Raw genomic sequence first — 13592 nt, 5'->3', positions numbered from 1 at the left:
GTAGATCCGGCCCAGAGTGTCTAAAAAGGGGGAGAGGGAGGATAACAGAGTGGAGGAGGTTTCCTCGGTGGACATTAGAGAGAATTGCTCTGTGGTGATGGTAGTGAGGAAAGAACAGTTGAGGAGAGGGTAGAGGGAGAGAGGGATTTCAGGTTGTGGCGGGTGGTGACCGTGTGAGGTGTAGGGGTGGGGGAGGTGGTGGACTTCAAGGGGAGAGAGAAAGTGACAAAGTGGTGGTCGGACACAGTGAGCGGGGTAACAGAGAGTGCCAAGGTACTACAGGACCTTGTGAAGACAAGGTCAAGTTGGTTCGCGGCCCAGTGGGTGGATGTAGAGGGGTGTGTGAGGTCAAATGTGGAGAAGAAGTCAATGAATTCAGATGAGTGCAGCTTCTCTGGGTGGATGTTGAAGTCACCCAGGACAACGAGTGGTGTGCCATCAACAGGGGAGCAACTTAGGAAGGTGTCCATCTGATCAAAGAAGTCACAGAGAGGACTGGGAGGGCGATAGATTACCACTATGTTGTAAAAAGGAATGCTATCATAGATGAAAACCGCAGGCAGTGATGAACGGGCCCTCGCACCGCGGCATGGTCGGGGCTGCTGCATGCCAGACACTCGGGTACGATGGCCCATTAATGTTAATGATGTGTTCAGGCCCGGACCCTAATCAAACATGTAAAGTCCGGGGCAGATTCGCCAGATCCGCAACTTCCTGTTTTGTCACTGATAGTGATTCCATGCTGCCATGGCCATACCCCTTTTTTCATTAAGTGATGCAATACAAGACAAGTGAGAGACATATAATAGGAACAACACTAAGAAAAAAGACGGTGTTAACAATGACAAATGAACAAGGAAGAACAAATTGGTTTATAATGGTATAAAGGAGGGACATTTAGCATACAACAACTGGAATTATTTATGTCATGATTTGTTATGTTTGTTTTGTCAGTATAACCAAGGTGAGAGCCCGCTGTCCCGGTCAAGTTGTACACGTAAAGTTTATCAACTGAGATGACCCTCAGCCAAAGCTGCTTTCTCACAGGTAAAACAGCTTTATGTCTGTCTTGTATCTTCTTAGGGAACTGGTCATTGATGCTGAAGTGAGTCCCATTCAGCTCTTTTCCCTGTTTTTCCTTGTGTTTGTAGTGTTCAAATTTAGCGCTTATGGGTCTGGGGTGTTTGTGGTCCTTTTTCACTGCACCGAGTCAGTGAACACAGTGGAAAGAGATCTTGTTGACTGTGTCTGGTGGGATCTTAAGCTGGGTTGCCAAAAAGTTTTCAAAAGTTGTCTCAGGATCGGGGGAGGAATGGTCCATGGGTTCCAGGATGCTGCAAAAGATGAGATTGACTAAAATTCTTTGTGTATGAGTTTGATATATGCAATCCAGTTATCCATAGCAGACAGTTTGGGTTTGATGGAGTGTCAATGACCTCGGGATAGCAGTTGGAAGTTTCAGTCTGTGTGAGTGAATCCATGAATGAGTCGGGGGAACAAGGGCATTTAGCAGATGGAGTGGAGGTTGTGCAGAATTTTCCTTGTCATTTCCCATTGTACAGAGTCAGTTGGAGCAGTTAGACAATGTAGTGTCAAGGTCTTTCATTTTGTCAGGTGCAGAGTGATAATTAAGCAGATCATATTCTTGGTGTTAATGTGTAGAGTTGTTGATTTTCAGCAGCAGGATGCCGCCATGTTGAACCACACCAGGTCTTGCGAGATCAAGAGTGAAAGCATCATCCCCCACAGTTACTCTCTCCGGCCATGCCCTTCAACAAAAACTCAAGCTTTGAAAAACTCTTTATCAGAAAGATGTTAAATTTGGCCAGTGAAAATTTGAAGTTGTTTGGCTTAAATCTGTAGGAGGAGTTTGTCAAAATACAACACGTACAAATCGCCCAAAATGAGCAGAAGATTTCAAAATGGCTGACTTCCTGTTCCTTCCTGTTGCCACTAGGTGGCCCAATGACTGAATGACACTCACCAAACGTCACACTCAAAACTCAAGCAAATTGGTTGACTAAAGAGTTAACATATGTATTATAATAATTATTATAACAATTAATGACAGCAATACAATAATAATAATAGTACTGATAACCATATAACAGTGAAGAGTTTGTGTATGTATGAGCGTGTTTTGTGGCATGGAAATCTGGCAGGTGCAGATTTTGATTTGTTGATGAGTGGACCAGGTTTTATTGAAGTCAATGATTTTATTGTCAATGGAGGCGAACATTTTTTTGAGGGATATATGATCTATGAGAAGTTTTTTTCCATTGTATGATGTTGAGTTTGTTTCCAGATTTCCAGTTTAATAGGATGGTCCTGGTGATAGGGCTGTCAGGAGAATACTGGAAGAAATGTGTCATTTAATTCCTGACATGTCGCCTAGGATGCAGATCTCTGGGGAGCTCAGGAAGTGAGATAATTGATCTGTAACTTTTATCCAGAAGTATCTGAATGGTGAGCTTTGCCAGGTGGTATGTAAGTAAGTGTCAATTGTGTTCTGTGAACAGTGTATACATCTGTCTGTGTCATTAAATCCCATTTTGTGTAATTTCTCACCCGTGTAGTGTATTCTATGAAAATTCTATGAGCTGTATTCATGTTTTTGCATATGTTGAAATTATAATTGCAGATATGATTGCAAAAGGTGGGATCGGTAGTGACTGAGAGGTCTTGTTCCCATTTGGTGATTGGGAGGTATATTGAGGCGTCTGATGTGCTGACTGAGAAACATATATATTCTTGAGAGGATTTTCTTGGAATTGAAAATTTTGTCTGTTGGATTGGCTTGTGTTTGAGTGATGTGAAGTGCTTTCCACCAAGCTGTCAGAGTTGGCTATGGTTATGTTAGGAAAATAGTGGTGTCAACTGATGGTTTGACTGATAAATGGGAGGTGTGATAATCGTATGTCTTTGCATAGAGCTTGTTCCATTTTTAAGCAGAGAGAGTGTATGGGTATAGCCATTTAATGAGATATTTCAGTTGATTGGTGAGGTGACACAATTGGAAAAAGTTTTGAGCTTCCAGTCCTCCCTGCAATTTTGGTTTGTATAGGGATGAGAGTGTTATCCATTGGGTTTTATTTTGCAGTGTCAGGAGATATTGGGATCATTGAAAATAAATAGTTTGTTTTTGGGAGAGTTGACATTTTGATCGTTGCTATTCATCCATGAAGAGATATGGGTAGTTAGTCCAGCCATTTAAGTCATATTTTACAGATCTGAGTAGTGGAATGAAATTAAGATTGAACAACCTGACGGCTTGGAGGATGTAATGTCAGCCTTGAGGTAATGCCTTGAGGTGATAAGGGCTGCCACTTCCCTTTCATCCATACGGAGTGGTAGGATGGTGGATTTTGACCAATTGCAAGGTCTGACCCAAAAATAGCGCTGATCTGGGGCTCTATATGTAGTTACATAAGATACATGAATATTCAGTGTGTAAATGGCTAAATAATGTTGATAACAGTTACTATAGATGAATAGCTAATGTTTGCTTGAGTGGGAGTTTTTGTGCTGATACTCTCAACAAGGCTGACATTCAGCCACAAAATGTTGCATTCCATCTCCCTGTGAACTTTATACTATTGGCTCACAAGCCTAGAAGCTGGAACCAACTGTCAGAATTCTAACCAAGAGATTAAAATAATAATAATAATAATTATAAAAAAAACAACAAACAAAACACTTTGGACCCAACCAAATATTTTTTAATTATTATTACACAATCATAAAAAATACAAAAAAATCACAACTGCATGTGACATGCATGCAAAAAACTAAATATGGAGGTCATGCATAGGCCTACTAGAAGGAGCAGATATATATATATATATATATATATATATATATATATGCAAATGAAAGCAAAAACGAAAAGACGCCCATCAGCATTAACATTATTATCTTAACATTTATTAAAACATTCATATGGTAACTTTGTTGTAACATTTGACCTTTTTTAATACTAGTAGTATTTTAGTGCATAATTCATTTTAACATTGTAATTGTAACATTTTAGTGCAACATTCACTGAAAACTATGGAGTAGTCATATGCGTCTTTAAAACTAAACGGACCGCTCAGAATAGAGGTAACTTGCATTCAAGTACAAGCCTGCACTAAACAAAACTTTACTTACTGTACATACAGGCCTCAGAACTAAGTGCATGTGCATCACAACTACCCAGTGAGCAAAGAGTGCTCTAGATCATGTCTTTTAGACGTCATTTAAGGACATCCAAGACATCTAAAAGACGTCCTCTGGGGAGCCAGAATGGAAGTTTTTTATACTTCTTTTCTGGACGTTGTATAGACGTTTATATATTGTTTATCGACTAATTCTGGCTGTCAGTGGACATGCCAGAAAGAGGAAACACACATGGGGCCCTGTTTAGAAGTCATATAGCGCATGGTCTAAAGCGCAAGGCGCTAGTGCGTTTAGTGTGTGTCCAAGTCCATTTTGCTAGTTAAATGGCAGATAATCTGGGTGCAAAGTGAGGTGTGTACAGCACAAAGGGGCTGTATTTAGACTATATTAGTCATGGGTGTGTTCTGGGATTCATTACACATAAAGTGAAATATTTCAAGGCCTTTTTTGTTTTAATTTTGATGATTACGGCTTACAGCTCATGAAAATCCAAAATCCAGTATCACAAAATATTACAATATTACATTAGACCAATCAAATAAAGGATTTACTGTATAATACAGAAATGTCGACCTTCTAAAAAGTATATTAATTTATGCACTCAATACTTGGTCGTGACTCCTTTTGCACTAATTACTGCATAAATGGAATGGCATGGAGGCAATCAGACTGTGGCACTATTGAGGTGCTATGAAAGCCCAGGTTGCTTTGATAGCAGCTTTCAGCTTATCTGTATTGTTGGGTCTGGTGTCTCTCATCTTCCTCTTGATAATACCCTATAGATTCTCAATGGCGTTCAGGTCAGGCGAGTTGGCTGATCAGTAAAGTACAGTAATACTGTGGTCAGCAAACCAGTTACTAGTCATGCTGGAAAAGGAAATCAGCATCCCCATACAGTATGAAGATGCTGATTTCCTTTTACAGCAGGACTAAGCACCTGCCCACAGTGCCAAAACTACTAGTAACTGGTTTGCTGAGAACCTTACTTTGAGTAAACTTGTGAATTCCTCTGGGTTGGAACATTATTGAAAACATTTGGGATAACGACATTGTTATGATGATGGCAGCACATGCAGATGTGGCGGCCAGTTCTTCCTTCAATCCACACTACGTTTTGGTGGTTTGGCCTGAGCGCAGCAGACCGCAAGAGGATCTGCACCAGTGGCATATGCTGAGCGGCCCTACAGGACTGTTTTCAGTGCACAGACTGGCAAATGTTCAGAGATGCTGACACTCAGGATAACAACATCAGTCTTGAGGTATATACATCTACTGTGACATCATATATCAGCAAATGTGTTGATGATGTGGTGATCGCAAAAACAGTAAGCTCATTCCCCATCGAGAAGGCCATCATCTCTCTATTCATCCAGGCCTGGAATCTTTTCAGAGCCAAAAAAGCAACCCTTTGGTCAGGTGACAAGGAGGCATACATCACCACCAGGGTAAGACTAAAAGCTGGCATCAAGGAGGCAAAGAGAAGACATCAGCAGAGACTGGAGAGGGACCTCAACACCAACAGCAGTAAAGATATGTAGCAGGTGATTCAAAACATCACAGGCTACAAAAGTTGGAGCACCTCCATCATATGTGAGGCCATGCTGCTGGATAAGCTTAACATATTTTATGCTCTCTTTGACCTCCTCAACAAAGACTCATCTGTGAAGTTTACTCCACCTCCAGAGGACCGGCCCCTTTCAGTAACCACAGCAGATGTCTGAGAGTGAATATAAATAAGGCTGCTGGTCCAGATACTATACCTAGCTATGTACTAAAAGCATGTGCCAATCAGCTAGCTGATTAGACATTTTTAACATCTCACTCTCACAGGAGACTGTTCTTCCTGTTTCAAGACAGCCATCATCGTTCCTATGCCTAAAAAGTCTGCTGTCTAGTCTAAGTGACTCCCGCCCTGTGGCTCTCACCCCCATCCCGATGAAGTGCTTTGAGAAACTGGTTCTCCAGCACATCAAAGACAACATCCCTGCCAGCCTGGACCCTCCACAGTATTCTGTCAGAACCAGCAGCTCCACAGAGGATGTCATAACTACTGCCCTTCACTCAGTCTTCACACACCTGGAGAATAAGAACAGCTACATCAGGATGCTGTTTGTTGACTTAAACTCAGCATTCAACACAATTTCACTGTTACAGTTACGGTTTGGAAAACAAAGTGAGGACCCAAATGTAGACAACACAAGAGGCAGGATAGGGGAACAAAAGGCGAGCTTTAATAAAACAAAGCTGAATGATACAAAACCCGAGAAATCCAGATAAACCAAAACAAGTCACGAGGACAAAAAACAAAGTAACAACAAACAGGGCTGAAACAAAGTGCAAACAAAAGCAAAGTACAAATCAGTGAAAACAACAAGGAACAAAAACCAGAAACATACCATGGGGAGACATGAGGAGACACTGGAGAAAATACTGGAGATGACGCGGGTGAGAAACACAGGGCGGCATCATGGAGGAAGACGGAATGAACTGACAAAGACATGAGGGAGAACAAAGACTATATACAGACACACTAACGAGGGGACCAGGTACAGGTGGAGTGAGGCGGGAAAAGGAGAGGTGAGGGAAAGGAAAAACACTGGAAGGAGGAAAAAACACAGAGGGAGGATCTGAAAAACAAGACGCGACATGAGGGCACAATTTTACAATAAAACAGTAAACACGAGAACAACAAAAAATGGGATTATGACATTCACCCATATCTACTTCTCAACGTCAGCAAAACCAAGGAGCTGATTGTTGATTTCAGAAAAAAAGGAGACAAAGACACACACCACACACTTTTTTTTTAGTGGACGGTTTTTGTCAGCAAGGGGGCGGGCCTGGGGGGCATGCCAATCACCATTGTATCCCCGAATATAATTGGTTGAGCGAATTTGCCAAGTGGACAGCAAGGAACGGCAACACCACTAGGACAAACGGGACAAACCACACAGCCCTCAATGCCTGAATGACATGTATTGTGATTTGGTGTCTTGACTTCAATGTTTGCAAAATGTCACACAGAGCAATGAACTTCAATATGTTTGTCTGAGTTCTGTCTTTTTTTTCCTCCATTGTTGACATCTGATAAAACGCTGATCATTTTTTGTAACTTGGATCTTGTTGCACACAGACTGTACAGTTTTTTATTTCGGTAAAACTGTTTTGTTCATATTCTAGATCTACTTCTTTCTCCCTGAAAACTATAAACGTAATATTTAAAAATTATTTTTAAAAAAAGAAAAAAAAAAGATAGAAGGCCTATAGTTAATAATAGGTGTCAGCAACTCTCAATATGAGAGCAGCACATAGGCCTATGTCCAGATGCAGATGTGTGTCAATATAATAGGCTATTTCTCCAGCTGCTAGCCTATATTTGAGACAGGCATCTATATGGAAAAGGCTTTTATTTAATTCTGAACAAATCTTATGCTCAGCAAAGATGGAAAAAATACAATATAATCAACTCATTCTACTGTTTAAAAGAGTAATAGAGGGAAAGAGCTGGATCTGGAGCACACATTCATTTTAAGTTAAAGGTATAGTTGGTAATCCTGTTCAGACACACGTTTTGTTATACTGGGTGAAATGGTCTTCCCACCCTGAGAGTAGTCCATACATAATGTGTTCAGAAAAAGGAACAAAGTAAATCAGACCTCTGTGGCAGCTGCAGGCCTGTAAAAACTCTGACCAATCCCTGCCATTCGGTCCGAATGGAAAGAACCAATCAGATGCCTTCATGTCTCGTCCTGCCTGCACCCCCCTCTGTCCCCCCCCTCCTCCATGCGCGCACTCATCACGTGTCACCGTTGCCGGATATATTCAGCACACTCCATATGGAGTTAGCAGGAGATCCACACTCTAGGTCAGAAGGTGGCGGTAATGCACACCTAAAAGTTGTTTGCCAACAGCCATAAAACAACAGAAGAAGAAGAAGAAGAAGCAGAGTTAGCAAGAGAGAACAGTGGCAGAGAAAATGCAGCCAAAAGTAGCACTTCCAGAAGTGATGCAGAGGTTGCTGTCTTTCTGTTGGACAGGTAATTATTTGTTTTGCTTCGGGGGGATTTGTTATTTTCATGAAATATGCAACGTTAGCCAACTTAGCTACTTTTGTAGCTTGTATTAGCCCTTCTAAATAAGTGTGTTGCTCCGGCCACAGACTGTAGCCATACAGGCTCCAGCTCTTTCCTTGGGTCAGTCTGAGCTCTCAATGGTCAGGCTCGAACAACACTGTCCGGACGTGCTGGGTTCGGATCGAAAACATTAATAACCTCAGGTCAGGTCGGACCACGGGCTTCTCTTTCTTCTTCTTCTTCTTCTCCTTTTTTTCCCCGCAGTCCTTATGCACAACTCCACAGCCGTTTCTCAATACCCAGTACGCCAAGTTCGAACTTGTGAACTCCGGGAGTCTGGACTTGCGGAGTTCAGTTGGAAGAACGAACTCCCGGGGAACAGGAGGACGGTCTTTCTGCAATTGGAACAGGAACGTACTTGATGACGTCATCGTCTTCGCTGGTTTCGGCACTTCAACTTCCGGTTATTTTCACTGATTAAAATAAAAATTAAAAACTTGTAACTTACAGTTGTGAGTCCGCTCCTCGGCCATTGCTATCACGAAATGCATTCTGGGATACGTAACTTCCCAAAGTCCACACAGGTCTCCACCGATGCGTCCTCGATGAAATGGGGGGGGCAAGAACACATCCGGGGTATTCGACCGCACTTGGCCAGATGCAAACTTTGATTGGAACAGTACTTGGTCCGGCACTGATGACGTTTCTCAAGTCCACAAGAACAGAAGTACAGAGAAGAACGCATATTGAGAAACGGCTCAGTACTTCCTGAACTTAAGCCAGCTCCTTTATTTCCTGTCTTACATTATTGGACAAACTGATTAATCCAGGTGTGTCTGACTTCAGTAGTCACAATGGTCAGACACACCTGGATTAATCAATTTGTCCAATAATGTAAGACAGGAAATAAAGGAGCTGGCTTGAGTTCAGGAAGTAGTGGAGCTGTGCATAACGGGTCCAGGCTTCAACACCTGCAGATCGGATTGGGTCGGGTCTCTGAGAAGGAATGAAGCAAACTGCTGTATTTTCAAATACACCGTGCTTATGAGTAAAAATAATAGATTTAGTTTAAGGGACAGTATATGTATAATGCCTTCTATTTGTTTTTCTGTTGTATATCTAAAGTCTGATAATAGTCCTGATGATGTCATTGTGCAAAAATAGTGATGTCATCAGGGTTTTTAAATGGAGAGTCTGAACTACAAACTATGATGCATAGTTCAGAGGAAGCTGACACTTACCAGACAAGAAGGATCGAATGTTTTAAGAGCCCAACTCTTACTGGTGGCTAAAGTTGGAAAATAATTTTTTGTTTGTTTTGACACACAAAGGTAATTGAGCATCTAACAGTGAAAGTGTCATTGAGAGAGTAGCAGGCAGGTGGAGTTCTAAGTTCTTCACATCCTATTCTTTCAAACAAACACAGTAATTATTTACTTGTTCCAGCAGTGCTACTCCTTGACATAAATCAGGGTATTATGGAATAAGTTTGGTTCAATGCGCGGGTCAACCATATTGCCTTGACCTGGGCACCTACTCTCTGTGGATAGCAGGTGACCTTTGCTGGTTGGGCTTCCACATAGCAAAGTAACCTATTTATAAATGTTACAAGAAGGGTCAAAGCAGATTCTATCTGCTCAGGAGACTGAGGTCTTTTGGGGTACAGGGGGCACTCCTGAAGACCTTCTTTGACACTGTGGTGGCATCAGCCATTTTCTATTGCGTGGTCAGCTGGGGCAGCAGCATCTCAGCGGTGGACAGGAATAGACTGGACAAACTTATCAAGAAGGCCAGCTCTGTCCTGGGATGCCCCCTCGACCCGGTGGAGGTGGTAGGAGAGAGGAGAATGATGGCTAAGCTGTTTTTTCTAAGGAACAATGACTCCCAGCCCATGAAAGACACCCTGACTGCACTGGAGAGCTCATTCAGAGATAGACTCCTTCACCCCAAGTGTGTGAAGGAGCGGTATTGCAGGTCCTTCCTCCCTGCAGCTGTGAGATCATGGGGGGGGGGGGGGATATTCTGTATTGTGTTAATGTAGGCAATAGCTTATATTTTTCCTGTATGCATGCTCAAGCATGTAGGCCTATTGAAGGTTTTTTTTTTTTTTCTAATAATTTTTTAATATTACGTTTATAATTTTCAGGGAGAAAGAAGTAGATCTAGAATATGAACAAAAAAGTTTTACCGAAATAAAAAATGTACAGTCTGTGTGCAACAGGATCCAAGTTACAAAAAATGATCAGCGTTTTATCAGATTAATGTCAACGATGGAGGAAAGAAAACATATTGAAGGTCATTGCTCTGTGTGACATTTTGCAAACATTGAAGTCAAGACACCAACTGCGCACGCTCGAGCTGTTTTTCTCCTGGCACGCTACAATATTGCTCCAGGGGGCAGAGATGCAGGATACAAAATAGCTTGTGAGTGCTTTGAAAGCGGAAAAAAAAATGTGCGCGCAGATGTTTGATTTGTGCGCGCGGATCCCATTTGCTTGCGCGCAGGTCTCATTACGTGTGTGCAGTTTATGTCAGTATTCTATCCCGATATCGACAGCAGGGGATTAAAACTGTCCAGAACATCAGTGGTACCCATCTACAGAGCATCAGTAACATCAGTTTACCCTGCTGTCATCTGGCAAAAGATACAGAAGTATCTGCTGCCATACCACCAGACTACGGAGCAGCTTCATTCCCAAGGCCGTGAGACTCCTGAACTCATCCTCAACACTCCATTTCCAAAAGAAATGTAGCTGGACACAATGCCTTAAAACATCATTTTGTTTTTTAACGCTTGTTTAAAAAAATCACAATAAATGTACCTTGTACATTATAATGTAAGTACACAACTCAACAAAATATACAACAAAGAGCTAGTCATTTTAAGACATTTTAATGAAGAATTAATAGATATTAGATCCTTAAACCTTAACATGCATATTCTTGTATTAACATGACATAAGTGTGTGATGTTGATGTGTTACCCGTCCCATCTCGCGGAGTTTGGTGAGCATGACTACAATGGTGGAGTTGTGTTCCCACAACATCCTCCAGAAGTCCTCTGTGGTCTCGGCTAATGGGCCCTGGGTGGCCATGTATGCTTTCTGCTGCCTGCAAATTGGAAAAGAGACACATACGTGTTTACTGGCAAGACTGCAGTTAGTTGGATTTTATTTCATCTTTGCAGCCCTAGCTGTGGTTCCGGTGCAGAATTTTATTTTACTTTAATAAAAATACAGAGTAGGAGATGGCAGACAAATAATAATGCTGTGGTTAATTATGATGTCAAGTTATGTCATCATAAACAGCTAACAAAAATATATTTTCACTTTCATATTATGCTATTTTGTTTGTTTTGCTCAAGATGTGATTGGATGAGCTTAGTTTGAGGACATGCATGCTCAAATGAACCTGTCTGGAGGTCTAAGGGCAAAAATGAGCAGAGTGCCCCTATTGTTCCCCTTTTCTCCTGCTCTATGTTGGTGTCACCAGATTTAAGGCCGATATCAGAGGCTCAAACAGATGTTTTAAAAGTATTCAAATCCATTGGATCCACTTCACACTCTGGGAAACAACTAAAACAGTGCAGAGCAGCACGTATTTGCAAGCCACCCAAAACAACTTCTACTTACCAAATCAAATACTAAAACTACTGAAAAGTTGAGCAATTTTTAACTCTTGGAGCAGCTGCACAAAAAAGTCGTAGTGCTCTGAAAAACGATGCTGGGTCTCCAGGTGGCTGCATCCTGCTGCAGACGCTCGCTCCTCATTAGACACAATTGAAAAAAGATACTGGTACTCAGAAAAAAACACTATATGGAGATGGGCCCAAATATTGTTATAGTGTGTATAGAGTGGTAACTTTGCGCTAGAATACTACCTAGCATCTGTTCTGTTGTTGAGGGAAATTTTTAGCTAAATGGAGATTACATGCCATTTAACCGCAATGTCAACCAAAATAATAAAAATAAGAGGTTTTTCATTTGCCTTATTAGAGGGTAACTTACAATTTTTCACATTAAAATGTGTTTACAGGTCTTGGGGAGTACTACTGAATATGTGAAAAGAGTATTATAAAGCCTCTTTTTGCTTAAGAGGAAGCTGTAATATTCTGACTCACATCCCCTGTCTGTCTCCAGTGATGTCACTCAGTGGCTGAACTGCATCTGGTAATGTAGGCACCAGGTTTTAAAAAGGAAGAAGACTGCATGGAATAAAAAAGGTTTACTTGTTTACTTGCTAGCAGTCTTCTTCTCTGCCTTTCCTGGCATTGCTATGTTAAAGTGTTACTGTCATCTGTTAGTCAGTTGAATAGTTTGGAACCATTTGCAGGGCAATGTACTGCATGCACATACTTGCCTTGTGGGGACCGTTAAGATTCTTATCATGTCTTTTAATAATGTACTTCAGTAGTAAATATTCCCTAACAAATCTGAAATGAACCAACTGACACACAGTGATCCTTCCTGGGGCTATTGATGCCCTTGGGGGTCGGGGTCCATAAGGTAGTTCCCCTCTTTGCCCAGATGGTTTTTTAAAAATCAAAATAAAATCATAGAAAAAACATAAACATCTACCTATAATTTCCATAAAGAAACACTGGCATTCAAATTTAATGTGAGCCTGCAATAATATTGCAAAACTAAAAGTCATTCATTGAGTTTAGCTGGATTTATCCATCACCATGTTCCTTAAACAGCCTCTAGTTCAAGGCAATGATATCCAATAGCTGCTAACACAACTGATAACATCTCAGGTGTTTAACTTACACACCCCTTTAAAGTAAATCTGTCATGATCCTGGTTATGTTATTCTGTTATTTCCTGTTTTAATTTGAAATTGTGCCCTCATGTGTTGCTTTTCAGTTCCTCCCAGTGTGTGATGTCGCTCCTTCCAGTGTTTTTTTCTGTTCCTTTTCCTTACCTGTCCTTTCCTTGCCTCACTCCACCACTCCACCTGCACCTCATCTCCTCGTTAGTGTCAGAATCAGAATCCTTTTTATTGTCATTGCACAGTGTACAACGAAATTTTAGTAGCATCCGAGTATTCCACACAAATATAAAATAAAGTAAAAAGTACAAGTAGTGCAAATATAAGAATAAAAATATAAATAAAGTAAATAAAGTGTGCAGTGTTGCAGGTATGTACAGTCTTTTCAAATATTGCACACTGTCCTTGGGTGGTGTTTGTGTGTGTGTGTGTGTGTGTGTGTGTGTGTGTGTGTGTGTGTGTGTGTGTGTGTGCGTGCGTGCGTGTGTGTGTGTGTGTGTGTGTGTGTGTGTGTGTGCGTGCTTGTGTGAGTGTGTGCGTGTGTGTCAATGACAGCGCCCTTTAGTGTTCAGTGCAGTGATGGCTTGTGGA

General features: G+C 41.4%; 1 protein-coding gene across 11 annotated transcripts in view; it reads right to left on the bottom strand.

Moving 5' to 3' along the window:
- The window catches only part of ptprfa (protein tyrosine phosphatase receptor type Fa), a 541915-nt gene that overhangs the window by 18166 nt on the left and 510157 nt on the right, over positions 1–13592 (bottom strand). For all 11 annotated transcript variants that reach the window (XM_084354897.1, XM_084354905.1, XM_084354902.1 and 8 more), the window contains one exon: positions 11216–11342. In XM_084354897.1, coding sequence (XP_084211023.1) covers positions 11216–11342 — 127 coding nt within the window. The remainder of the gene's footprint in view (positions 1–11215; positions 11343–13592) is intronic.

The sequence above is a fragment of the Pagrus pagrus genome, assembly GCF_965226575.1.
Source record: "Pagrus pagrus genome assembly, chromosome: 6".
Classification (NCBI taxonomy): Eukaryota; Metazoa; Chordata; class Actinopteri; order Spariformes; family Sparidae; genus Pagrus; species Pagrus pagrus.
The sequence above is the reverse complement of the archived record's forward strand: the minus strand, read 5'-3'. Positions and strand labels throughout refer to the sequence as shown.